Source organism: Prionailurus bengalensis, chromosome C1 (genome assembly GCF_016509475.1).
Source record: "Prionailurus bengalensis isolate Pbe53 chromosome C1, Fcat_Pben_1.1_paternal_pri, whole genome shotgun sequence".
Taxonomy (NCBI): Eukaryota; Metazoa; Chordata; class Mammalia; order Carnivora; family Felidae; genus Prionailurus; species Prionailurus bengalensis.
Genome location: NC_057345.1, coordinates 140,028,865 through 140,054,134, shown reverse-complemented (window position 1 = coordinate 140,054,134; position 25,270 = coordinate 140,028,865). Strand labels below are relative to the sequence as shown.

At 35.2% G+C, this 25,270-nt stretch overlaps 1 protein-coding gene across 3 annotated transcripts in view; it reads right to left on the bottom strand.

Annotated features, from left to right (window-relative positions):
* The window catches only part of MBD5 (methyl-CpG binding domain protein 5), a 447,015-nt gene that overhangs the window by 48,540 nt on the left and 373,205 nt on the right, over positions 1-25,270 (bottom strand). For all 3 annotated transcript variants that reach the window (XM_043576637.1, XM_043576639.1, XM_043576638.1), the window contains 3 exons: positions 14,470-15,143; positions 5,225-5,327; positions 3,925-4,105 (listed from right to left, as the gene is read on the bottom strand). In XM_043576637.1, coding sequence (XP_043432572.1) covers positions 3,925-4,105; positions 5,225-5,327; positions 14,470-14,582 — 397 coding nt within the window. In that variant the 5' untranslated portion in view covers positions 14,583-15,143. The remainder of the gene's footprint in view (positions 1-3,924; positions 4,106-5,224; positions 5,328-14,469; positions 15,144-25,270) is intronic.

The window sequence follows — 25,270 nt, the reverse complement described above, 5'->3', positions numbered from 1 at the left end:
TCCCTTCAGTTCCTTTGGAGATCTGACAGAATATAGGCAACAAAAGCAAGCTGGCTCATCACACAGAATTTTCATTTTATCATGTCCGAAGTCTAAGTTTAAGTTTTTTAGCCCCTAAGGATGTTTAACTATTTATAAAGTTGTGCCTTTTAAAACAGAGATGGCAAATAAAATCAGTTTCGTATGCCAATTCCCATCAACTGGTGGTGGCTGCTTAGAGAGCTATGTAGAAAGATGTCGAACTCCAGCTGGGCTCTGTGAGAAAATGCCAATGAGTCTTACAGGCACAGGAGATGAAAGTGGTCCCATGTATACCATAAACTGGCCACCCCAATTCTGAGACTTGCAATATATTAGCAAGTATACTTGGATCCGCTTGCAATTAGAGGTATCTTTACTTAAATGGATAACTGTAGACTTAAGATAAATACCCTTTTCCTGTCTGCTAGATCATATATAGGTCACATTACATCATAACAATTTCTAAGACTGTGGTTATCAATCTGGGGTAAAGCGAAGACTAGGCAGGGTATATTAAAGAAATAAGAGAATGCAGTGAACATATAGTTTTCTTGGAAAAGTGGGCTTTCTATTTCTAGTATGGTAGAGATTATTTGATACAGTGGTTTCTGCATATATGAAAAGTTGAGAACTAATGATATAAGAGAATTGCAGCCGATAAAGTCAACTTATTTTCTTGTTAAAGACAGAATTTTAAGGTTTATAATTAAAGGAATAAAATACGAAAAATACTTGGAGCATTGCACATAGCATCTAGTGAGAACACAGGTGTCTGTACTAACATCACTAGCATTATTATGTGATTAACTGTGTCTTCTTTAGTAACAAAACCACTGAGTTGTGTCTGTTCTGGGTGTTTATACAGTGTACAGTTTATACAATATACAGACGTTGGCATCCTTATATTCAACAGAATTTAGAAAACAGCTGTGGTTTAGAAAGGATGTCTTCCATACCTGGGGAAAAATAGTTACCATCTTTAAAATGACAGGAATACTGAATAAACAAACAAAAGTCATGCTGATGTTATGTTACGTTTAGGAATTAAGTAGTATAAGAATTGGCAAATAGAAATGCCAGGCACTCATCAAGTGTTTTCATGTACACTCAAGTAGACCTTTCAAAAGAATAAACAGAAACCAAATATACCCTTATGCATGCAAAATAAAGAGAAATGTAAACTACTATATGAGTCTTCTTAACTTTTAATTACTCAAATCCCAACCCCATAATATAGTTCAATATTAGGAATTTGAAATAAACACTATGTCTGAAGCTAGTGAAAGAATAGCAACTAATCCAATAAAGCATATCATTTTTTAAAAGCAGAGGTTTTAGGTTTTTTAAAAAATGTTTGTTTATTTTGAGAGAGAGAGAGAGAGAGAGAGAGAGAGCAAGCAGGGGTGAGGCAGAGAGGAGGGAAAGAGAGAGAATTCCAAGCAGGCTCCATGCTGCCAGTACAGAGCCCGATGTGGGGCTCAGTGTCATGAACCATGTGATTATGACCTGAGCCGAAATCAAGAGTGGGACCCTTAACTGACTGAGCCATCCACACACCCCATAAAGCATATCGTTTTAAAAGCGGACGGAGATACACCTCTTATACCTGTACTAGTTAAAGATTTACGTTTAATTTCAATAATGAAATTTGTATGTATAGGGTATGACAAAGGACCTAGATCAAGATACTACTAGGGTCAGGGGCGCCTGGGTGGCTCAGTCAGTTAAGCGGCCAACTTGGGTTCAGGTCATGATCTCGCGGTCCGTGAGTTTGAGCCCCGCGTCGGGCTCTGTGCTGACCGCTCAGAGCCTGGAGCCTGTTTCGGATTCTGTGTCTCCCTCTCTCTCTGACTCTCCCCCATTCATGATCTGTCTCTCTCTGTCTCAAAAATAAATAAACGTTAAAAAAAATTTAAAAAAAAAGATACTACTAGGGTCATTAAAAAAGCAACAAGGCAGACTTTGTAGAAAGAGGTAAAATTGATACAATGTGATATGAGAGCGGCAGCAGATATATGCAGGGTGATATGCAAAAATGAGAACAGTTATATCAAGGTGGCAAGATAATGGTATACTTCAAATAATTTATTACTATTAAATAGGTCTTTTAATTTTTGCAATATCTTTTAGTTTAAGAAAATGTAGCTCATTAAGAGAAAAAAAAATTCCTAATTTTTTTTTCTTACATACCTTTGTGGAGCAATTTTTTTCTGATCATTCCTGTTAAAGTTCAAAGGTTAGAGGGTTCTTGAAGAAGAGATCTCTGCTAATAACTGCCAAATTTGTCTCTTCCTACTCTCTTCACATGAGTTCTAAGTGTGAATCTTTAATTACCTGTATGATGTCACAACTGTTCCTCTTTGTATCTAAAGCTGTCAGTAATTTGGTCCCAACTTACTTATGCAGGTTTAATCTTCCACTCAAGTCAGACTAGTTTCCATATCGTCTCTTAATTACGCACCACTCATCCTGAATAAGAATTTTCTTATTTCCCTCATATGTCCAAATCTTACCATTTTCCAGGGCTAAAGATTTCTCTGATCACTGCAGGTTATATGTATCATCCCTAATTTTCAGAACTCTGCAGAACAATGTATAATTTGCCTTCATAAACAAATGCTTTGGTGCTCAGCCATATTTTATCTTGAAATATCATTCAAAATATTGTAATATTTTGGAAGGAGTTCATATCCTAGCCCATACAAAAAAAAGTTCCTCAGTCTCAAAGTATAATTCCACAAACTACATATTAGTTATAAAGGGAAGAGTTACCTTAACAACAGAGAAATTGGATATACCTAACTTTATCCAAGCACTCGAACTTAATGTCATCAATATGGGATAAACTGACATATGTGCTTTCTAATCAGGACATAACCTTACCTATGCAGTATTTCTACCAAACTGTGTTTAACCTGAGTATGAATAAATATCTGGAAACAATCAGGCATATCTGAAATGAGAAACACCTGTAAAACTGACCCAGACTCTTCAAAAATAGATTTCAAAAGACTGGGAAATTGGTGTAGATTAAAGAAGTGTAAAAAGTTAATGCAGTTGTACAATCTTTGATTGCATCCTGGGTTTAAAAAACTGTAAGAAATTATTAGGACAACTGGAGCAGTTAGAATATACACAGCATTTTAGATAATAATATTATCATCAGTGTTAAATTTTTTGAATGTGATAATTAGATTGTGGTTTATATAGGAGAACATCCATGTGTTTTGAAATCTTTAGAGATGAACTGTCAGAATAATTGCAACTTTTGCCACAAAATGTTAATTGTTGAATCTGAGCAAAGGGTATATGAGTGCTTGGTGAACTGTTCATGTAATTTTTCTGCACGTTTTAAATTAAAAAAAAAATAAAAGCGTGTGTGTGTGTGTGTGTGTGTGTGTGTGTGTGTGTGTGTGTGTTTGGTGGAGGTATAAAAAGTTCCTGACAAAGTGACTTCTCTTAGTAGGTGTTCAATAAATAGCTATTCAGTGACTGGAAGAACAACACTCTGGATGATATTGCTACTTGTGGGGGAGGACTTGAAACCATATCAATTCCAGCTCTAGCAAAAAGGTGACTTTTGTTTCCTAAAAACCGATGGCACCTTCTATTTTGTGAGCTCAGCTCTACATACTTGCACAGCATTTGGATGTGCTAATTGGTGTTTATTCTGCTCAGTTAACTCAAGGATTTAAATAGGAAATGTGGGGAAACAACTTTGTAGGAATTTTTCAGAACTAATTTGCTATCTGTAAAAAAAATGATAAAACACAGACAACTTTAGAAGCACTGTGTATGTTTTAAAAGGGGACTCAGAAAATGCTTCGCAAAGTGATTTCCAGTGACTCTTCTGGGGGAGAAGTTGCAGAGGCAAATTTCTAAACCCTTCACCGTATTACATACTTGTTCCTCCCCCAGGACTGGTGAGCACCAGAGAAGGATGTGGGGCTTCCATGCTCTTATGAAGTGTGGCCACTGCAATGATTTTTCTTTTATGTATGCATAGTTTTGTGACATCTTCATCTGCTTTAACATCTTCTGCGGTTCTCTGTTTCACAGCAGCTCCAGGATCGAAATTAAACACCTGGAAAAAGCACAGCCTCTGTTAGAATATGTCTGTAAAAACATCAGAGTAAAAAAATCTTATCATCAAAAAAAAAGTTTTGCATAGATTAGGGCATATATCTGAATAAAAGTGTCTTAAGTTTTTAAATTTAAGAAAAACAGTTTTATATATAATAGAATAAATACTTCTGCTGGACTCATGGTTTTTAGTGATAAAGTAAATAATGAAAATTATCCTAGTTCTAAGATAGCCAAGGTAAGTATATGGAAAGGTATAATACCTGATAATATTTTTAATTTTAGATATTTCCTGATGTTATAACAGTACAAAAACAGATGAGGTATAGTTAAAAAACAACAACAACAACAACAACAACCCTAAAAGCTGACATTTCTACATGCTAGCTTTTTCTTTGGCTTTATTTAATTACTATATTAATATTACTTTTTCATGGATTTAAAAAGTCCATTACTCTATTTTTAAAAAATCTTACTTGCTGTGTATATATTGATAGGCTGTTTCCAATGCGTTGTGGCGGTATGTGTGTGTGGAATGAGGTGACACAAATAAAAGGAAAAAGTGGTCTATTAATCTTTAGTTCTAAAATTAGCACATAATAGATATTCAGAGAACAATGTCCTGTTTCTATTCTACTCTAAAATAATACTTTGTCATTAAAAATAACTATTTTTTTTACCTTGCAAAGGACTAAAACAGTTTTACTTTTGGCTCAGAGGGGCAGCTTTGCAATTTTAAAAGTATTTGTGGCAGATTTATCAACACTCATGCAAAAAATAATATTGCAGATTGAGTAGTTATAGTAAGGAAGAAAATATTGCGCTATTAAATAATGGGCATGGGTATAGCTCAAATGAAAAGGTGCTAAAAAGATTTTGGTGAAATATTTAATATGAATATAGGTTTGTCATCTTTGAAAATGACTGGGACTTGAACCATTTTCTACAATTTTAAGCATTCCAGAGTGCATGCAAAAGATATCTAATTAGATAAAGACTTTAAAATGCATATATGATTGGAGAAGTAATATACAAATGAAATGCCAGATGAGAAAAATATATGAAAAACCTAAAAAAACAAAAAACAAAATGGCCAATAGATGTGTTGTGAAATGGTTACCTTGGGAAGAATAAGAGGACATTCCAAGCCACACTTGCATGTTCCGTCAGTAAGCAGGTATGTTTTAACCTGCTCCAAGCAAGATAACAAAGACCCACTGGGACTGTAAAAAAGTTAAAAAAAAAATCAGGAAATAATTCTGACTGCACATATTATATGAAAAAAGGCATAACTTAAGTCTTACTGTCCTTCAAAAGATAACATTTTCCTATTAAGGAAAAGCATTTTCTTTGTCAATATTATGTTATCTACTAAATTACAGCTTTTAACACTATCGGTCTTTCTTCTAACCAAACTATTTCTCAGAAAAATAGAGATTTTCATAGAAAATTAAATGAAAGTATTTTGAAAACCAAGAGTGGACTAAGAATGGCAAAGAATGCTGCCCTTAAGAAAGTACAGAAACAGGCAAGAGAGGAACAAGAAAACGACATGAAAGTAATCATTATTTTAAAGTAGATCTACTTTTAAAGCTGTTTGAGGAAAGACTGAAATTTAGAAACATGTTGGAAGTCAAACCAGAAAGTCATTAAGTCTACAAAAGTTGTGGCCAGCAAGTTCTTCCTTTTAATCTTGGAATCTAGAACCAAACTGTCCCAATGTTAAAAACAGATTTCTCCTTTTTTCCCCAATCCCCAAACATTTCCCTGCAATGTTTCTTTGTAGATAGATAAGTGTGGTCCAACTCAAATTGTACTGGGGAACCAAACCATTTTGGCAAGGAAAGAGGAGCAATGCAGAACTGACAAAGATCACGAACTCTGTAAGAAAATAGGGTTTTAGATGTCAGAAGGTGCTGTGTACATCTTCTGGCTGGTAATTGGGGGTAATGCTCTCAATGTTACTGCTCTGTGGGTCACAAAAGTCAGTATTTTCTGTGAATACTGATCAAGTTCAAGTCTACAGGTTAGGTACAAATTCAGATGGTAGGACAAATCTTTTGATTTGTATTTACAATGAGGGTTAGTTTAAAATGGGCAATCTGTATTAACATGTTGATTTTAATAGTATTAAATAGATATTATGCTTTGAAAACTATTATATACTTTTCATTCAAGAATAGCTTTTATTTATGACTATTTACTAAAACTTTCACTTTAGTCTTCTGATCAAATTTATCCAGAAAAAATACTCTCCATGTTGTATACAAAGCATTACTCTACTGGGGGCAGACTGCTTGCATAAAAACACAGGTAATAGTTTCATATCTATACATAAATAAAGGGCACCTGGGTGGCTCAGTCGGTTGGGTGTCTGACTTCAGCTCAGGTCATGATCTCACGGTTTGTGAGTTCGAGCCCCGCCTCAGGCTCTGTGTTGACCGCTCGAAGCCTGGAGCCTGCTTCGGACTCTGTGTCTCCCTCTCTCTCTGCTCCTCCCCCACGTATGCTCTATCTCTCTCTGTCTCTCAAAGATCAATAAATTAAAAAAATTGTTTTTATACATAAACCAGTTTTAAAATGCAATTCATATTTTATTTATGGACAGTCAAAGAAGTGACTTATGCACATAGAAAATCTCATTTAAAATCCTCAATTTTGTTGACTGAAACATTCATTTGTTTAGACAAATACTTTTTTTCAGATGATACGTAAAAAGTAATAATTCCCATATTACAGACTTGAGTTCCACCCCAGTGGTAGGGGCAATCTCATGCTTTTGAAAGTCTGGTAGTGTTGATAAAACAAGATTACCATTCAGTTGTCGTGTGAAGAATTCATGAATTTTGTGAAAAGAAACTGCCTAGCATTTTACAGTTAAAGAAAGTGTATGAACTGAATCCTAGAGGAATCTAATGGTAAAATTAAACATGAAGACAAGAATTCCTGAATTCTATTAGAGTACTCTACTCTAGACACTTAAAAACATTTCCTCTCAATACGTCAGTTGAGTTCTTTCCTTCAGTTGTAGCTCTTTAATTAACTTTTGTGAGTAATAATTAACATAAAAAATAGCTACAAGTCTTATGGCACAGATAAAGCTCAAAAGATTGGAAGCAGGTGGGAAATTTAAGGTGCAGCCTCAATGCCACCCTGAAGCAGGAGCAGCTGGAGACTACCTAAAAATCACAAGCAAACTGCACATTGAGAAGGGAGCTACAGAAGGAGGGCTAGCTTCCTATCCATGTTTAAGTACTAATTTAACCAGTTATATATACAAACAAATAAAAAAAACATGCTGACTTAATTTATTTGATGGTGTTTTACCTTATCTGACAAAGTTTGCTTCCACAATAATTCTCAGTGTATAGATTTGAATTTGGAGAACTCACACTAAAAGATAATGAAGTCTACTTACACTTGGCAAATCATGAATGAACAAGATAAATGACAGATTCCCAGACTTAACTTGGTTTCACTCAGCTCTCAGCAGTCTGAAAAGCTGATGTATCTTTCTTATGTAGTTTTATAAGATGAAGTAAAAAAATTAAATTACCAAGATTTTAGAGTCATTTGCTCTAAGATGAATATATATTTGCTCCCTACAGACTAGAATAACCACAAATATAAACAACAACATTGAAATCTTGCTATATTTATAAGAAAGTATTTTTAGTAGTTTTTAATAGCATTGGCAATAGGAAACTTGGAAAAAGTTATCCCATATGTCCTTGTCCATCTTATCTACTGTGGGGTGAGCTCCACATTCTCTGCTTTCTTATACCTTCACTCCAATTAACATAGAGCACATCTATACCACTGCAGAAATACTTATGTGCAAAAGAATTTCAACAGGTAATTAAGTTTACCTCAAGAAACACCTCAAACAAAGCAAACACACCTGAGATAGAATCTGAACTGACTTTTGAGTTGTTAAGGCATGAAATTGTCTGTATTCATATCATAGAAAATACCTCATTCATATAAATACATCTTTGCACAAATGGAGAATTCCACTGAAGCTGCGATACAAATCATCACACTGAAAAAAAGAGCAGTAATGTAATGATACAATGTGATATCTTTTAAAAAGTCCTAAGCCTGTTTCTAATAGTTTTTTCATTATATCACAAAGAAAGATTTGTTATCATAAGCTTTCATACACTTACTGATAAACTACAAAATAAGTAACTTAGGTGCCACTTGTTTAATAATAAGACTAAAACTTGATCAAGGTTCAAGATGGCAGTGTAGGAAGATCCTGAGCTCAGCTCCACCCATGGACCTAATGAATCTACAACTACAACACGAAGACCTAGAAACTAGATGAACAGAATCTCCACAACAGAGGGCAGCACTGAAATGGATGGAAGAAGCAGAGAAACAGTCTCAATAAGGAAAAGAACTCTAGGGAGGAAGTTCCATGGTTGAGAAGGATCTCAAAGGTATGATATTTGTCCCTTAAAAGCAAGAGATTTTGCTGATGTGGGTTGCCTCCATATCAGGCAGTCCAACCCTTAGATCCTACATAGGAGGGACAAGCCCCCCAAGTAGCTGGCTTTGAAAACTAACAGAGAGTATGTCTGGAAAAAACTACACAATTATAGGGAAAAAACTTGGTCTCAAAAGGCTAATGCACAGACTGACTCGGCCCAGAAACCAGAGCAAAAACACTCAATTGAAAAGCGCATAGACCATAGGTGAAGGATACCTACTTACCAATCTTGGTGAGCCTTCTGGAGAGGCAAGAGGCAGCAAGGCCTCTTCTCAAGGACTGAGACCCTGGCGACAGCCATTTCTGCTACCTCATTCTGCCATGCTGCACTGGTGGGCACTATTTTGGAATCGTTCTACTAGACCACTAATGCCAACAGGGTGTGCCCTGCTGAGAACTCTCCACAACCTTGTACCTCCACCAGGCCTTGCAGCAAGCAGGACCCTAGTTGTGCCCACTAGCATGTCCGTAGCAGTTACCCAGCGCCATACAGCCATCCAGGCCAGGAGCCAGCCCTATCCACAATTACATCCACAGCATTTGTGGCCACACTACAACAGAAGGGTAATTGCTGTCCACACAAGGGACACCCCTGTAGTAGATGGCTCTGGTGGCCAGGTAGGATTTCACTTCTGGGCCCCATAGGACATCTCATATATAAAACCACTCCTTCAAGACCGGGAGATAGCTGAAATGCCTCATACATAGAAATAAACACAGAGAGGTAGACAAAATGAGGAGACAGAGAAATATGTTCAAAAGAACAAGACAAAACCTCAGAAAAAGAACTAAACAAATAGAGATAAACAATCTATTTGATAAAGAGGTCAAAGTTAATGGTTATAAACGTGCTTACTGAACTTGGGGGAACAATGGATGAACACAGAACTTGAACAAGGAGAGAGAAAATATAAGAAAGTACCAATCAGAGCTGAAGAATATCATGACAGAACTGAAAAATACATTGGGGGAATAAAGATCAGAATAGATGTCACAGAAGAATGGATCAGCAATCTAGAAGACAGAGTAATGGAAATTGCCTAAACTGAATGACAAAAAGAAAAAATAATTTAAATAAATAAGTAAAGTTTAAGAAATCCCTGAAACAACATCAAGCATACTAACATTCGCATTACATATAGGGGTTTCATTAGTAGAAGGAAGAAATGAAAGTGTCAGAAAACTTAGTTGAAAAAATTATACTTGAAGATATTCATGACCTGGGGAAGGAAACAGACATCCAGGTTTGGGAAGGACGAGAGTCCCAAACAAGATGAATCTAGAGATCTACACCAAGACACATTATAATTAAAACGTCAAAAATTAAAGATAAAGAGAGAATCCTTAAAAAAAGCCAGAGAAAAGCAATTTAGTTACATATAAGTGAATCCCCATAAGACTATCAGTTGAACTTTCAGCAGAAAATTTTCAGGCCAGAAGGTAGTGACATGATATATTCAAAGTAGCGAAAGGAAAAAGCTTACAACCAAGGATCCTTTATCCGGCTAAGTTATCAATCAGGACTGAAGGGGAAGATAAAAATTTTCCCAGACAAGCAAAAGCTAAAGGAGTTAATCATAACTAAACTTGCTTTATAAGCACTGTTAAACTGGGCGCCTGGGTGGTTCCCTAGGTTAAGCGTCTGACTCTTGATTTCAGCTCAGGTCTGATCTCACGTTGGTGAGTTAGAGCCCTGTGTTGGGCTCTGTACTGACAGCATGGAGACTGCTTGGGATTCTCTCTCTCTTTCTCTCTTGGCCCTGTCCCCTTCTCTCTCTCTCTCTCTCTCTCTCTTTCTCTCTCTCTCAAAATAAGTAATTAAACTTAAAAAAAAAAAAGACCTATTAAAGGGAAAGTGGAAAAGGCCATGACTAGAAATAAGAAAATATATGAAAGGAAAAAATCCCACTGGTATAGGCAAACATAGAAAAGGTAGTGGATCAACCTCTTGTAAAGCTAGTATGAAGGTTAAAAGACAAAAGTAGTAAAATCAATTATATCTACAATAATGAAAAGATGCACAAAATAAAAAGATGCAAAACATGACATCAAAAACATAAAATGTGGGGAGAAGAGCAAACATGTAATGCTTTTAGAATGCTTTCAAACTTAAGCGACCACCAACTTAATATAGATTTCTGTATGTATAGGATGTTATATATGAACCTCATGGTGACCAAAAACCTAAAATAGATACACAAGAAAATAAAAAGAAAGGAATCCAAACATAAAACTAAAGAACATCATCAAATCACAGAGGAAGAGAGGAAGAGAAGAAAGGAACAGAAGAACTACAAAAAACAACCAGAAAACAATGAACATAATAGCAATAAGTACACACTTATCAATAAATGCTTTAAGTGTAAATGGACTAAGTGTTCCAATCAAAATACATAGGGTGGCTGAATGGATTAAAAGAAACAAAACAAGACCCATCTATATGCTGCCTATGAGAGATTTACTTCAGATCTAAACACACACACAGACTGAAATAAAGGGATAATAAAAGATATTCTATGCAAATGGAAACAAAAACAAACTGGGGTAGCAATACTTATATCACACAAAATAGACTTTATAAGAAAGGCTGCAACAAGAGACAAAAAAGGAAATTTACAAAATGATAAAGGGATCAATTCAACAAGAAGACATAACATTTGTAAATATTTATTTGCCTAACATAGTAGCACCTAAATATATAAAGCAAATATTAACAGACACAAAGGGAGAAACTGACAGTAATACTATAAAAGTAGGGGACTTTAACACCCCACTTACATCAAAGGATAGATCATCCAGACAGAAAATCAGTAAGGAAATACTGGCCTTAAATGACCCACTAGACCTGATGGACTTATTAGATACGTACAGAACATTCCATCTCAAGTGCACACGGAGCATCCTTCAGGATACATTGTATTTGACTGCAGAATAAGTCTCAACAAGTTTAAATCATATCAAGCACCTTTCAAACCACAACAGTATAAAACTAGAAATCAATCACAAGAAGACAAATTGAAAAACCACAAATACGTGGAGACTAAACAACATTCTACTGAACAACCAATGGCCAATGAAGAAATCAAAGAAGAAACCGAAAAATATTTTGAGATATATAAGCACAACATTCTAAAACCTACGGATGCAAAAGAAGTGTTAAAAGGGATGTTTATAATGATACAGGCCTGCTTCAAAACACAAGAAAAATTCTAAATCTTTTGAGATATATAAGCACAACATTCTAAAACCTATGGGAGGCAGCAAAAGAAGTGTTAAGAGGAATGTTTATAATGATACAGGCCTGCTTCAAGATGCAAGAAAAATTCCAAAAAAGAATTTAATCCTAAACCTAGATGAACTAGAAAAAGAAGAAACAAAACCCAAAATTAGTAGAAGGAAGGAAATAATAAATATCAGAGTGGAAATAAATGAAATAGAGACTAAAAATAAAAAAAAAATAGAAAAGACCAATGAAACTAAACGCTGGTCCTTTGAAAAGATAAACAAAATCTTAGCTAGACTCATCAAGAAAAAAAAAGGGGGATCCAAATGAATAAAGTGACAAATGAAAAAGGAGAAAAAACCCTGAATAGCCAAATCAATCTTGAGAAAGAAGAACAAAGCTGAAGGTAATCACAATCCTGATTTCAAACTAAACTACAAAGCTATAGTAATCAAAAACAATATGGTACGAGAACTAGCACAAAAACAGACACAGAGATCAATGGAACAAATTAGAAAGACCAGAAATAAACCCATGGTTATATGCTCAATTAATGAACAACAAAGAAGGCAAGAGTGTACAATGGGGAAAAGACAATCTCTTCAATAAGCGTTACTGGGAAAACTAAACAGCTACATGCAAAACAAGGAAACTGCACCACTTTCTTATACCACACACAAAAATAAGCTCAAAATTGAAGACTAGCATATAAGCCCTGAAACTATAAAACTCTTAGAAGGAAACATAAGCAGTAACCTCTTTGACATCTTAGCAATATTTTTTTGGATCAGTCATCTCAGGCAAGGACAGCAAAAGCAGAAATAAACAAATGGGACTATATCATACTAAAAGGCTTTTTACACAGTGAAGTAAACCATCCACAAACAAAATGGCAACTTACTGAATGAGAGAAGATATTCACAAAGGGTATATACAATAAGGGGTTAACATCCAAAACATATAAAGAACTCCTACAACTTAATATGAAAAAATCAAACATTCAGATTTTAAAATGTACAGATGACCTGACTGGACATTTTTCAAAGACATACAGATGGCCAACAAGCGTATGAAAAAATGCTCAATATCACTAACCAGCAGGGAAATGCACATCAAAACCACAATGAAATATCCTCTCACACATGTCAGAATGATTGTGATTAAAAAGATAAGAAATAACAAGTATTGGTGAGGATGGGAGAAAGGGAACCGTTGCACACCATTGGTAAGAATGTAAATTGGAGCAGCAAGTTGGAAAAAAGCATGGAGCTTCCTCAAAAAATTAAAAATACAAATACCATACAATCTAGCAATTCCACTGCATTGGCCATGCATACCACTTCTAGATATTTAACCAAAGAAAATGAAAACACTAATTCAAAAAGACAAATGCACTCCTATGTTCATTGCAGCTGTATTTGCAATAGCCAAGATATGGAAGCACCCTCAGTGTTCATAGATAGATGAATGGACAAAGGAGATTTGTACATGCATGCACACACATACACACACACACACACACGGGAATATTACTCAGTGATAAAAAAAAAGGATGAGATCTTGCCATTTGTGACAACATGGTTGATCCTAGAGGGTAGTATCTAAGTGAAATATGTCAGAGAAAGATAAATACCATATGACTTCATTTATATGTAGAATCTGAAGAACAAAACAAATGACCAAACCAAAGCAGAAACAGACTCATTGATATAGAAAACAAACTGGTGGTTGCCAGAGGGAGATAAATGGGAGGATGGACAAAATAGATCTTTCAGTTATAAAACATGTTAGACATAGGGAGGTAATGTACAGCATAGGGAATAGTCAGTGTAACAATTTGTATGATAATAGATGGTAACTAGACTTATTGAGGTGACTATTTCATAAAGTATACAAATGTCAAATCACTATGTTGTACTAATGAAACTAATATAATATTGTATATCAGTTAAGAAAACCCTGAAACTTCTTGGCAACAGTTCAGTTATTCCATTCAACTTGCTGTACACAAGATATATGCCACCAAAATTTTAAAAAGCAGGCATTTGCATTTTATTTGTATGATTTTAACTTGTGATATGAACAGCCATCTCCATCATGACTTTTTCTCTTTTACTGTTATATGCAATGGAATAGATTTAAAACTGTGCAGAAAAAATTAGGGAAATTATTTTTAGTTAATATCAGGAATTAAGAAGACTAATGATTGAAACTGCCTACAGATAAAAACACTCAACCTTATATCAGAAAAGCCAGCGGAAGCATGATGAAGGACAGAATAATACAGTCAAGAAATATTGGGTTTATTTCCAGTATTTTACATTTTCCTATGAATGTGGTAAAGATGCTTATATGTTTCTTTTAGAAATCTTCATATTTTTCCTTATCCTTGTTACAGAGATAAACAGAATGACACCTTAAATAAACACAAGCAATGCATAAAAATTTTCTCTTGTAACCTAAGGCAATTTACATTGCAAAACAGTACAGAATAAAACGCTCAAATATTTCTAGCAGGAAGGTCATTTATTCAAATTTATGTGAGGTGCTGTCAGTGACGGTATTTTGTTCCTCAAAAGAACAGACTCTACCTCCTTAATTTGGGGATTGCAAACTTGGAGGTGACACGGATAATAACAAGGCTCACCTGACATAAAGCACTCCATTTTGATCCACACGACGCTGCCAACCCACAGGAACTTGTATAGCTGGAAGACCTCCATCTTTGTCCCCTCCGTCACAGTCCTTGCCTCCATTCATTTTCTGTGTCTGCTTGGGACTTTCCAAAGATATCAGCAATAAGATGATATCCTTATATTACAGGGCATGATGGCCTTCAAAAATGGCCAGTGCAGCACAGTTTTTCCCAGACTGTACAAAATGCATTGGGAAGCTTCGGCTCAGTTTGGAACCAAGTCCTTGAAATCTGCCATTGTGGAAAAAATCAGTTTCCCATTATAATCTACATTAAATAACCAATATTTAATTCCTAAGGATGGTCTACATGGGTAAAAATGAGTGCTTCTGACTAAGGAAAATCATATTCACCAATGCTGGTACCTGTCTGAAGTGGGGGAGGGGAGGAGTGTAAAGTTTTTAGTTCAACATTTTGTCTTGAACCTTGATGTCAGACTAAAATAACCTCTATTGTCTAGAAACCGGTCTCATTTTTACAGTGTGAGTCGGTTAATATTTCCAGGTACTACCCGCCTTTAGAGGCCACATTCTTTAAACTTTCTCTTCATCTTCCAATCTGAATCCAAGATGTTGCAGGTTGGTTCATCTGATGTTTTCATGTCTTCAAAATTCCAATAATGTAGCCTGAAACATATGTAAATGTGTAAACTGTATATTTAATATTGAAAAACAGAGAAGCTGCACACTTTTAAAAATGGAATAAACTGCTACGTGTACCAAAACACTTTGATGTTCTCTGCCGTGAACATCACATGTCAAATTCGTCTTTTCTTCTTCCGACTTGCTCCACTCACTCTAGTTAAATCAACTTGCTTGCTCTTCATCACATGTAACTTTCTAATTATTAAAGATAGACCCATAATCATGGCATATGACACACACACATAACCTCCTTCTTACTCACAAGAAAAATATATCACCTCTTAGGTTCTGACAATTGGAAAGTTGTGTGTTAATCCAGTTACATTTTCTCACTCTTTAATTGTAAATATTCTTATGATTTACTTTTCTTTTCTAATCATTTTATTAGCCTGAAGAAGAAAATTTTTTTAAAGAAAAAAATTAAAAGGAAATCTACAGTACCTTTCCAAATATAAGAGATTCCCCACCACCACCACCCCCACCCCCCTGTTCTTGCATATAAGAGTGGGAGTTGCTTTATAGTTAAGATTTACAAATTCCCATCCATTACGGGGTACTCTGTTAATTCCTTTATTAAGTCACAAGGTGCTGCTTGGGGAAGACATACTGGCTTGAAACAATAGCAATAAGGGCTAGGGTGGAAAGCTTGTAAGAGGTCATCTTAAGGGATCTGTTAAATAAGAAAAGATGGCAAATAAATTTTTAGTAGATTTAGTACTTACTCCTAACGGAGAATGTGTTATTTCTTGTGGTATACAAGCCTTTCTATAATCAATTTAATATATAATGTGTGATTATACTGTGGGACTCATGAAACTTACTAAAAGATGAATGAAAATAATTATTCTAGTGTTATATAAGTGGGACTTGTGGCTTGTGATAAAAATTTCCAGTGACAGCATCACCCACAGATTAAAAAAAAATGCTGTGTCTCAAACAACTTAACTGAAAGTGAAGGTGTTATGCTCTGGAAAGGTCTGTATTAAAAGACTTAAGATTCATATGAAAATATTAAAATTACTTCAAAAAATTTAAATAAAAAGATTTATATTTTAGATGTTTAAAATATGTACGCATAACTTAAGCAATGAATGAAACAGTGTAAATAGACACATAACTACTTTACCTACATTCCTAAAAAACTTACATAATTAAGTTAGCTCTGGACATTTTTTGAGCTTTCTTCACAGGAGAATGCCTTATGCTAAAAGGCATCATGTACTCAGGCATAAGCTCTATTTGCAGCTTGGGCTGAGACAGATAGAAAGTGTTGCAATGAAGCATATACTCATTTAGCTGAAAGTCACAAACCATGGGCATGGGTGTGGTAAACATCATCAGGCAATGGGAAAAGTAGCAAAAATTTAGTGGGAAAAATGTGGGGTATAAGGAAAAGTGCCAAGTAGTAGCATTCCCAATGGTGTCTCAAGCTAACTTGCATTGCTGGGGCCACTCCATTGTGTCTATGTTTCTCACAGAAATGACCTACTTGTCTCCCATCCACTGTACCTTTAACTACGACCCCTGTTGATCATTTATGAGTTTATTGACGTTTCATTCAACAGTTAGTCAACAGCTATTATGTACGAGGTGTTATGCTATGTGCTGCAGTACAACGATGGTGGGACCCTTCTTTATCCATAGTCCAGTATAATGTTTGAATATAAAGGAAAGAGGGAGGAAGGATGAAAAAGAATGGAGAGAGCAAGGAAGGGTCAGTTGGGTCCAGTAGAGTTCCCAGTGCTAGTGGAAGATGGGAAAGAGGCATGAATTTTGTGCTATTCTGGACTCCCAGTTTTGGCAAATAGTGACAGACCCTGATTATTGAACCTTTTTTTTTAACAGTCCTTTTTCATGCTCATTTTATTAATTTGCTTTTCCTAACGAAATCTCTTTAGTGGTCTGTGATCATTAGATTGAATTGGCTTTCATTCTCCCTACTTCTGTTTTTGAGCTTTCTGATTATTTGATGCCTATTTTCTTTCCTTCCTTCCTTCTTTCTTCTTCTCCTCCTTCTCCTTCTTCTCCTTCTCCTTCTCCTTCTCCTTCTCCTTCTCCTTCTCCTTCTCCTTCTCCTTCTCCTTCTTCTTTGTTTGCCTGCTCTTGCATGCAACTCCAACTTCCCCAAGACTGGCTGGTTTGCTCCATTAAGTAATTTGTGTATCTGCCAGATAATAACATTGGCTTGATTCCTGCCAAATATCTCTCTCTCATATTTCAGTAATGAAAAATAGAAATATCTGATGGCTGGGTTTGTTTTGCTTAGACCAGCAATTCTCAGAGCATGGTGCTGGGACAATCATTACTGTCAATAATGCCCAAGAACTTGTCAGAAATATAAATTCACAGGCCTGGCCCCAGACTTAATGAATTAGAAACCTTGGGGGCCCTTCTGTTCTTTAAGAAGCCTTCCAGGTGATTCTGATGCCTGCTCAAGTTTGAGACCCACTGACTTAGACTAATGCCCCTGCCTCCCTTCCCAGGACATGGCCGTTTTTTTAATTAATTAATTAATTAATTAATTTTTGAGGAGGGGATTGTTTTTATTTTTTATTTTTTATTATTTTTTAATATGAAATTTATTGTCAAATTGATTTCCATACAACACCCAGTGCTCATCCCAACAGGTGCCCTCCTCAATACCAATCACCCACCCCCCCCTCCCTCCCACTCCCCATCAACCCTCAGTTTGTTCTCAGTTTTTAAGAGTCTCTTATGTTTTGGCTCCCTCCCTCTCTAATCTCTTTTTTTTTTTTCCTTCCCCTCCCCCATGGTCTTCTGTTAAGTTTCTCAGGATCCACATAAGAGTGAAAACGTATGGTATCTGTCTTTCTCTGGATGACTTATTTCACTTAGCATAACACTCTCCAGTTCCATCCACGTTGCTACAAAAGGAGACATGGCCCTTTTATATCTCTACATTATGCAGGCAGCCAGCCCTCAACTTCCTTTTGTCCCTGGGGAAGAGGGGTGGGGGGATGGGGCGGCCATCCTTTTTTTGCTGATACTTCAGCCTTCTAGAAGCAGCTCAATTGCAAGGGCCTTAGGGATTCCTCACAGAGTGGAGGTCGAGTATCTACATAGTTATCATTTATTTATCTGTAAGTGGCACCTATTTCCTCAACATTCATTTGTGAATTTGGAAAATTCGGAGATGTTTAAAGGTGAAAATTAAATTGGACTGTAATCTCAGTGTTGAATAACTACTGCAAACCTGAATGTACTTTCTTTTAATCGTTGTTTTCAGAAAATTTTAAAAGCACATGTTAAAAAAGAAATTATTATAATAATAAGCCACTACTCTAAATTCACAATGTAAGCATTTTGTCAGTTTTGCTTATTTTTAAAAATAAAACTCCATTACAGATAGAGCTAAATACTATCTCCCTCCCCCACCCGTCTCTCTTTTTTAGTCCTATTTCTTTCCCTTCCATCTTAAAGGCAACCACCATCATAAATCTGGTCCTCATTCTTATAGGCTTTGCTTTTATATGTTTATTCCCTGTATATGTATATGTAAACAATATTTGGTATTGGTATATGTGTTTCAAAATTTTTATATAAATACTATTACACATATATATCATTCTGCAACTTGCTTTTTAAAATTCAACACTGTTTGAGAGTTATCTCAGTTGAGATACATAGATCTGTCCCTGTTTCAGACATGTAGATCCAATTTGTTAATTTTTAACATCTGAATGGTATTCTATCATATTATTATAGAACTATTTATTTATTGGTGTATCAATCATATTAATGTTAGGCTGTAGAGTCTGCACAGTCTCAATTTTCAGACACTGCCAAGTTGCTCTCCAAAGTTGTACTGAATCCAAGTTTTTTTCATGTTCTAAACATGTCTTTTTCCTTTAAATATTGGATCATGACCACTTTGTACTTTATTTTCATCCTGAGCATTTTACTATGGCATTAAATATTTTTCCAAAATATTATTTTTTATTGCTGGATAGTATTTTTGGGGATACACACACAGACACACACACACATATATAATTTATTCACCTCCCTCTTGTGAACATAGATTTTTTCCTAGACTTTAGCAACTACAAATAAATCTGAGACAAATATTTCAGCCATTTTGGCATATTTACTGAGAATTCTTTGTTAAAATGGAATTGCATAATTTTAAGACCCTTGATAAATTTCTTAAAGTGACAAAAGGGTAGTTTTGGGAAAGCATTTCAGGCCATGGTTCTCAAACTTTTGAAACCCTCTTGTATGTCCTCTTTTGCTAAATATTAAAACCTTCTCTTTGCCCCTAAGATTCTGATAACTTTATTTCCTAAAGAGATTCATCATAAAATATTTAGTCATGCTTTATTTTTATAGTTTATATCTAAAAACAATAGTTTCTCCTCTTTTCCAAATTTAACATTAAAAAAAACCCTGCATATCCACAACATTTGCCCTTCATCTCCCCCGAAGATTCCATTATGACCCACCTTGTTTATATGGCTTGGTTTAAGCCCAATAGACACAGGTTAAAGCAGAAAAGATATTGTGATATGAAAGGTACCTACATCTCACCAACACTCAGGATCAGGGATAGATCTTACACTTAGGACATAATTCAAATTTATTCCACAAACAATTCTAGCAACAACAATATAAAATTCAAAAAGTGGTGTGTGGGGGTGGGTGGGTTGTGGGTGTGTGTATATTCTGAGATCTACCACAATTCTACAGACATTTTAATTTTTCTACTTCCTTTCAATATGCAAATTAGTTTGGGAATTGGCTTTTAGTGAAATGAATTTTAGTGGCTTGATTTACTTCTTTGCATTGGCTTCTTTTGATCATTCAGAATTCAAATTAGATGTTACCTCCTCGAAGAGACTATACTGTAAGCCATAGGTAATCTCTCAAACTTTGTCAATTCACTGGTACCTCTCATCATCCATTTGTTTATCATTTATTTGTTTGTTTATTGGCTTTCTCTCCCCATAGACTGTAAACTTCCTCACAGCAGGGACCATGTCTCTCTAGGTCCTTCCTATATTCCTAGTTTCTGGTATAGTGCCTGGTCTGCAGTAGGAGCTTAAATACTTCCTGAAGACTGCATATTCAAATCAGTCAACATAATTTTATATTCTGATTTTTACCATGTAGGCTTATAAAGATTTAGCAACACATGCATCTAAAATGAAAGGTTTTTTTAAAAGTTTATTTATTTATTTGAGAGAGACAGAAGCACTGTGAGTAGGGGAGAGGCAGAGAGAGAGAGAGAGAGAGAGAGAGAGAGAGAAAGAGAGAGAGAGAATCCCAAGCAAGCTCTCAGCACAGAGCCCACTGTGGGGCTTGAACTCACAAAACTGTGAGATCATGACCTGAGCCAAAACCAAGAGTCAGACGCTTAACTGACTGAGCCACCCAGGTGCTCCTGAAAGAGAGGTTTTTAAAAGAAGCCAGTGGAAGCTAATGAGTGTGAATGTTGACAAAATATATAAAAGATGTTTTGCTCTAGATTTGTCCCTGATCTCATAACCTCTGATAATTTCTGTGTAGAAAGTATGATAGGGCTTCTAAGAAAATTAATAAAGTGACTTTATTTTTTATTTGTAAAGTGCATCAGTTTTATTTATGAAGTGGTTTATATATACATTTTAATTGGATTAATAAAGAAACCATTAAAATAAATGAATCCAACAATTTAAAATTAAACTTATATTTCAGTAGGATGCTAATTAATACAATAGACCTTTTTTTCTTAATCTGCTTTACTGACATTCTTTTCAACCTAAGAATAAACTCACTAGTTTATGCAGTGTTAAATGTATATTTTAAAAGTTATACTCAAAGCACCATGAAGACTATCAGATTATGACATCATGAAAATAAGTAAGTAGGTATTCCTCATAAATCTTTCTGAATAACATCAAATGTTATAAATTCTTCTCAATAATGTCACACAAATTTTACTAATGGTAAAATAATAAATAGATTTTTTGAGTCATGTGATATCATGAGTAAATTCTATTAAAATGTTTATAATGACATCACACATTGATCTTGTGCCTTGTGAGGTTACTTGTATATATAGTAGGATAGAATGAATACCAGATGAACTACTGATTTTTCAAGGTAAGACTATGTAAATTAGGTAAAATACCAATATTTTATAATTATATAAGTCTAAATCATTTATTTTTATATGCTATGATTATAAACTTAGCCCTTGAAATGTTTAGAGTGAAATAAGAAATCTATTCCATTCCAACATTTGCAAGCGAATGTTTCATGTTCTCCAATGAGACCAAGTCTCCCGTAGAAGCTACCTTTACACTTAAATTCCAAAACAATATGTACATACCACAACAGATATGATTGTATTAAACAATAACATCAGCATTAGAATTTTGGAGAGTAATTTCTGAGTGGCTACATTATTATCATTTGACTGGGTAATAAATGGATATACTCATAATCTTTCCATTATTAGTTAAATTATGCTTGTTAGAGCAACCCTAAATCACATTTCCCCTTTTCAATTATCTTTCACCCTCATATCAATTATTCAAACAGCTCCTTTACAGCACTTAGCCAGTCCTCCCATCCAACTTTCCCATCTGTTTCACCTTTCACCTATTTATTCAAGCTATGCATTTTTATTTATGAGCACACTTATCTTGCAGTTACATCTTTTTTCATTTTTAAAAAACTGCTTCATAGATTATTCCTATTTCCACTCTGGTTATTACTGCCATTTTGTTCTTAATTTCATTTTGCAGCCACTTCTTCTAAAACATACTTCTCAAATGCATCCTATGTAAGGCTCTATTGGGTTCTGCTACCGATTGGGCTCTACTTACTTACCCCAAACTACTCTCAGTGCATTTACATTTGTTTTATACAGCTGTGTAGAGTACCATAAGCACATCTTTCCTGCCCTGATTACCAAAGCTCTCTAGTTTGAATGTCTTTGACCTTTTAATGCAGAAGAATATAAAAATTCACAATCTGTACATGAGGGATCATATTCACATAGGAAAGTTACATTTTTTCACAAACTTGGAAGGTACAGGGATAGGCTTCTCAGAGTGAGGCCAGTTCTCAGTCAAGGTAACAATGGCCTATGCCCATTTATGGTTAGGAGAATTATTTGTACCAGGCCATTTCTTGCTGCCAATGATAGGCAACTTACACATACATCCTTGCCATAAAGAAGCCTTCAGAGAACTAAATGCTGAGTACAGATAGTAGACTGCAATTGGCCTCAAATACTCTGTAGCTCCTTTTACCAGAAGGTAGGATTTATTGTTCCACACTTTGAATCTGGGCTGGCCTTGTGACTTGCTTTGACCAATGGAATGTGATGGATATGCTACTATTCAAGTGCTGAGTCTAAAACTTGATAGGCCTTGCATCTTCCACTCTCGCTTCCTGGAATGCCATTGTCTCAGGCATTGTCTCAGGACCAATCTGAGCCTGCCTGCTTGAGGATGAGACAAAGAAGTCCAGCTGGTCCAGCCAGTCCAGCTGAGGGCCCAGTCATGTAAGTAAGTCTAGTCAAAACGATATGGAACAGGGATGAGCTGGCCCCACAGAGCCCAACCTAGACTGCAAACCCACAAAATCATGATTATTTTTCAAATACCCCCAAATTATACTGGAAACAACCTGAAAGTCTAAAATAGGGTTTTATGTAAATTAATTACTGCTTTTAGAAGCTATGTAGCTCTATACTTTATTAGCTTGTGATCTTGGACAAGTTTTAACATTTCTTTCCTTATAAAAGAGAGATTATAGCCCTACAGAATTGTTCTGTGGATTAAAGTTAAAAGTTTTAAACCAGTGCCTAGCATGTGGCAAATATGTGAGTTGTTGCTATTTATGCATAGCTATTAAAATCATGTTATGGAAAATTTAATAGCACTGGAAAAGATACATGATATTGTCAGGTGAAAAAAACATACTGCAAAGTTGCATGTAGAATTATCAATCTTGGGGAGCCTGGCTGGCTCAGTCAGTTAAGTGTCTGACTTCAGCTCAGATAATGATCTCATGATTCATAGGTTCAAGCCCCACATTGGGCTCTGGGCTGAAAGCTCAGAGCCTGGAGCCTGCTTCAGATTCTATGTCTCCCTCTCTCTGTATCCCTCACCCACTTGTGCTCTGTCTCTCTCTCAAAAATAAACATGAAAAAACATAAAAAAAAAAAGAATCATAAATCTTCATTTACAAAAATGCTACTACATATGTAGATGCAGGAATACAGAAACACTGACCTCTCAGTGGTTGTCTCTGGGTAGCAGGAATATGAATGATTTTTATTTTCTTCATTGTTTTTCTGTATTTTCAAAGTTTTCCAGAATAAAAATCTATTGACTTTGCAATCAAGAAAAATATTATTTCCAAAAAACTAAATATTATATCCATAGAACAGCCAATTAATGTTTTCCTAATCCTTAAAAGCACTAGGAATACTTTTTTATTGGAAACAGTCACAAGCTTTGTAGCTAGTATTATGATATTATTTCTTTTTCTGTTTTAGCCAAGTGAAAAAGATACAAAATACTGTATTAACCTGGATGCTCTAAATACTAGAAATGAAAATTAAGACTATCCCTTTGACTGGTTCTAAAATGCTTCAGAGTGTCACTCTTACTTTTCTGCTTGGAATACGTCTCCCATCCCTACATTCTTGTTCTTCATCAAACTAACTTCTGTTTATCTCAGTTTAAATGTCACTTTCTCAGAGAGGTCTTCCCTGGTTTCTCTAGTCATTAGGTTTTCCAACTCTAACTTGGGTTCCCCTTTAACTCTTCCTTATAATATCTAGTAATTCACATGTATTACTACACATAACTGAGCTTTCATTTCACCCTTGTCATTCTACCTGACTGCAAAGAAAGAGCAAATTGAGACAGTTAACTTCAAGTTAAAGCCTCCTTTTGTGCCTTTAAAAATATTTAAGGAAGTAGAAATCGAGGGTCTATTTACATATGTAGAAAATGCTTACTATGCATTTTAAAAGCTCTCTTAAAAGCCAAAAAGTGCACAATCACCAGCTCACATTCTGTAAAAAAGAATTAGAGAACTGTTTTAAGTATAGTAATAGGTTACACCAGAACATCTATAAACTAATTGATAAAGTCACTATACTGCTGAGGGAAAAATTATCTATGATTTATTTCTGTATATTAGCCACCAGCAGAGTTTGCTATTTTTGCTTTTCTATAGAATAGTGAAGTTTCTCATAGAGGATATTTTTAAAAAATACTTGTCTACATTTACATAGTCTATTTTAGAGCAAATTTGAGGAGTAACTTTCACATTTTATCTGTACGTTACTGGTATTTTGGCTACTCAAGGAACAGCTCAATATACATATAGGTCAAATCATTTTTGAGAAATGATGTACATCAATATTGGTTTTTCCCCAAACTGTACTAGGAATGAAACAATTACGAACTATACTCATTTGGGGTTGAATAACATTTAAATAACTAATATTTATATACTCTTTTAGTCTTTTATATACTCTTTTACTTACTTATTCTTTACTATACTCTTCAATTCACCTGGCAACAGACGCCAAGTTCGTACTTGGAGTAATCAGTTCTGTAGAGAGGTAACGGTGACCCCTAGTAACCTTGAAAATAAGTTCACTCAAGGTGGAAACAGGAAGACATGTCAGCCATTGTAGAAACCTATCTAAAGACACTGTCTCTAAATATGTGTAAATATCTAGGAACACTCTGGTCCAATCAACACGTCCAATAAATGTAATTAAATGTAAAAAAAAGTATAGTCTAATTAATTGTTCCATAAGGTCTCTAAAAAAGCAAGAAGAGGAATATCGTCTGTACATGGATTCAAAAAATAAGAGTCCAAGATACACAATCTCTAAGTCCCATGAAATAAGCGACCTTTTACTGTGTTTATGTAGCTCACTTATCAGGAATAAAATGAGTAAGTAAGTAGTAATACCTGCAGATGTTCAATGGTGTCATATGAAAAGTATCTCAAGGAGACTCCATTTAGCATTTTACTGCTCACTGGAATGCTGAGGGAGGCAGAGAAAATGTAGCAGCCGAAGAAAACTTATGCACACAGTACTCAGGTTGGAGTGGAAAGGAGTTTTAGTA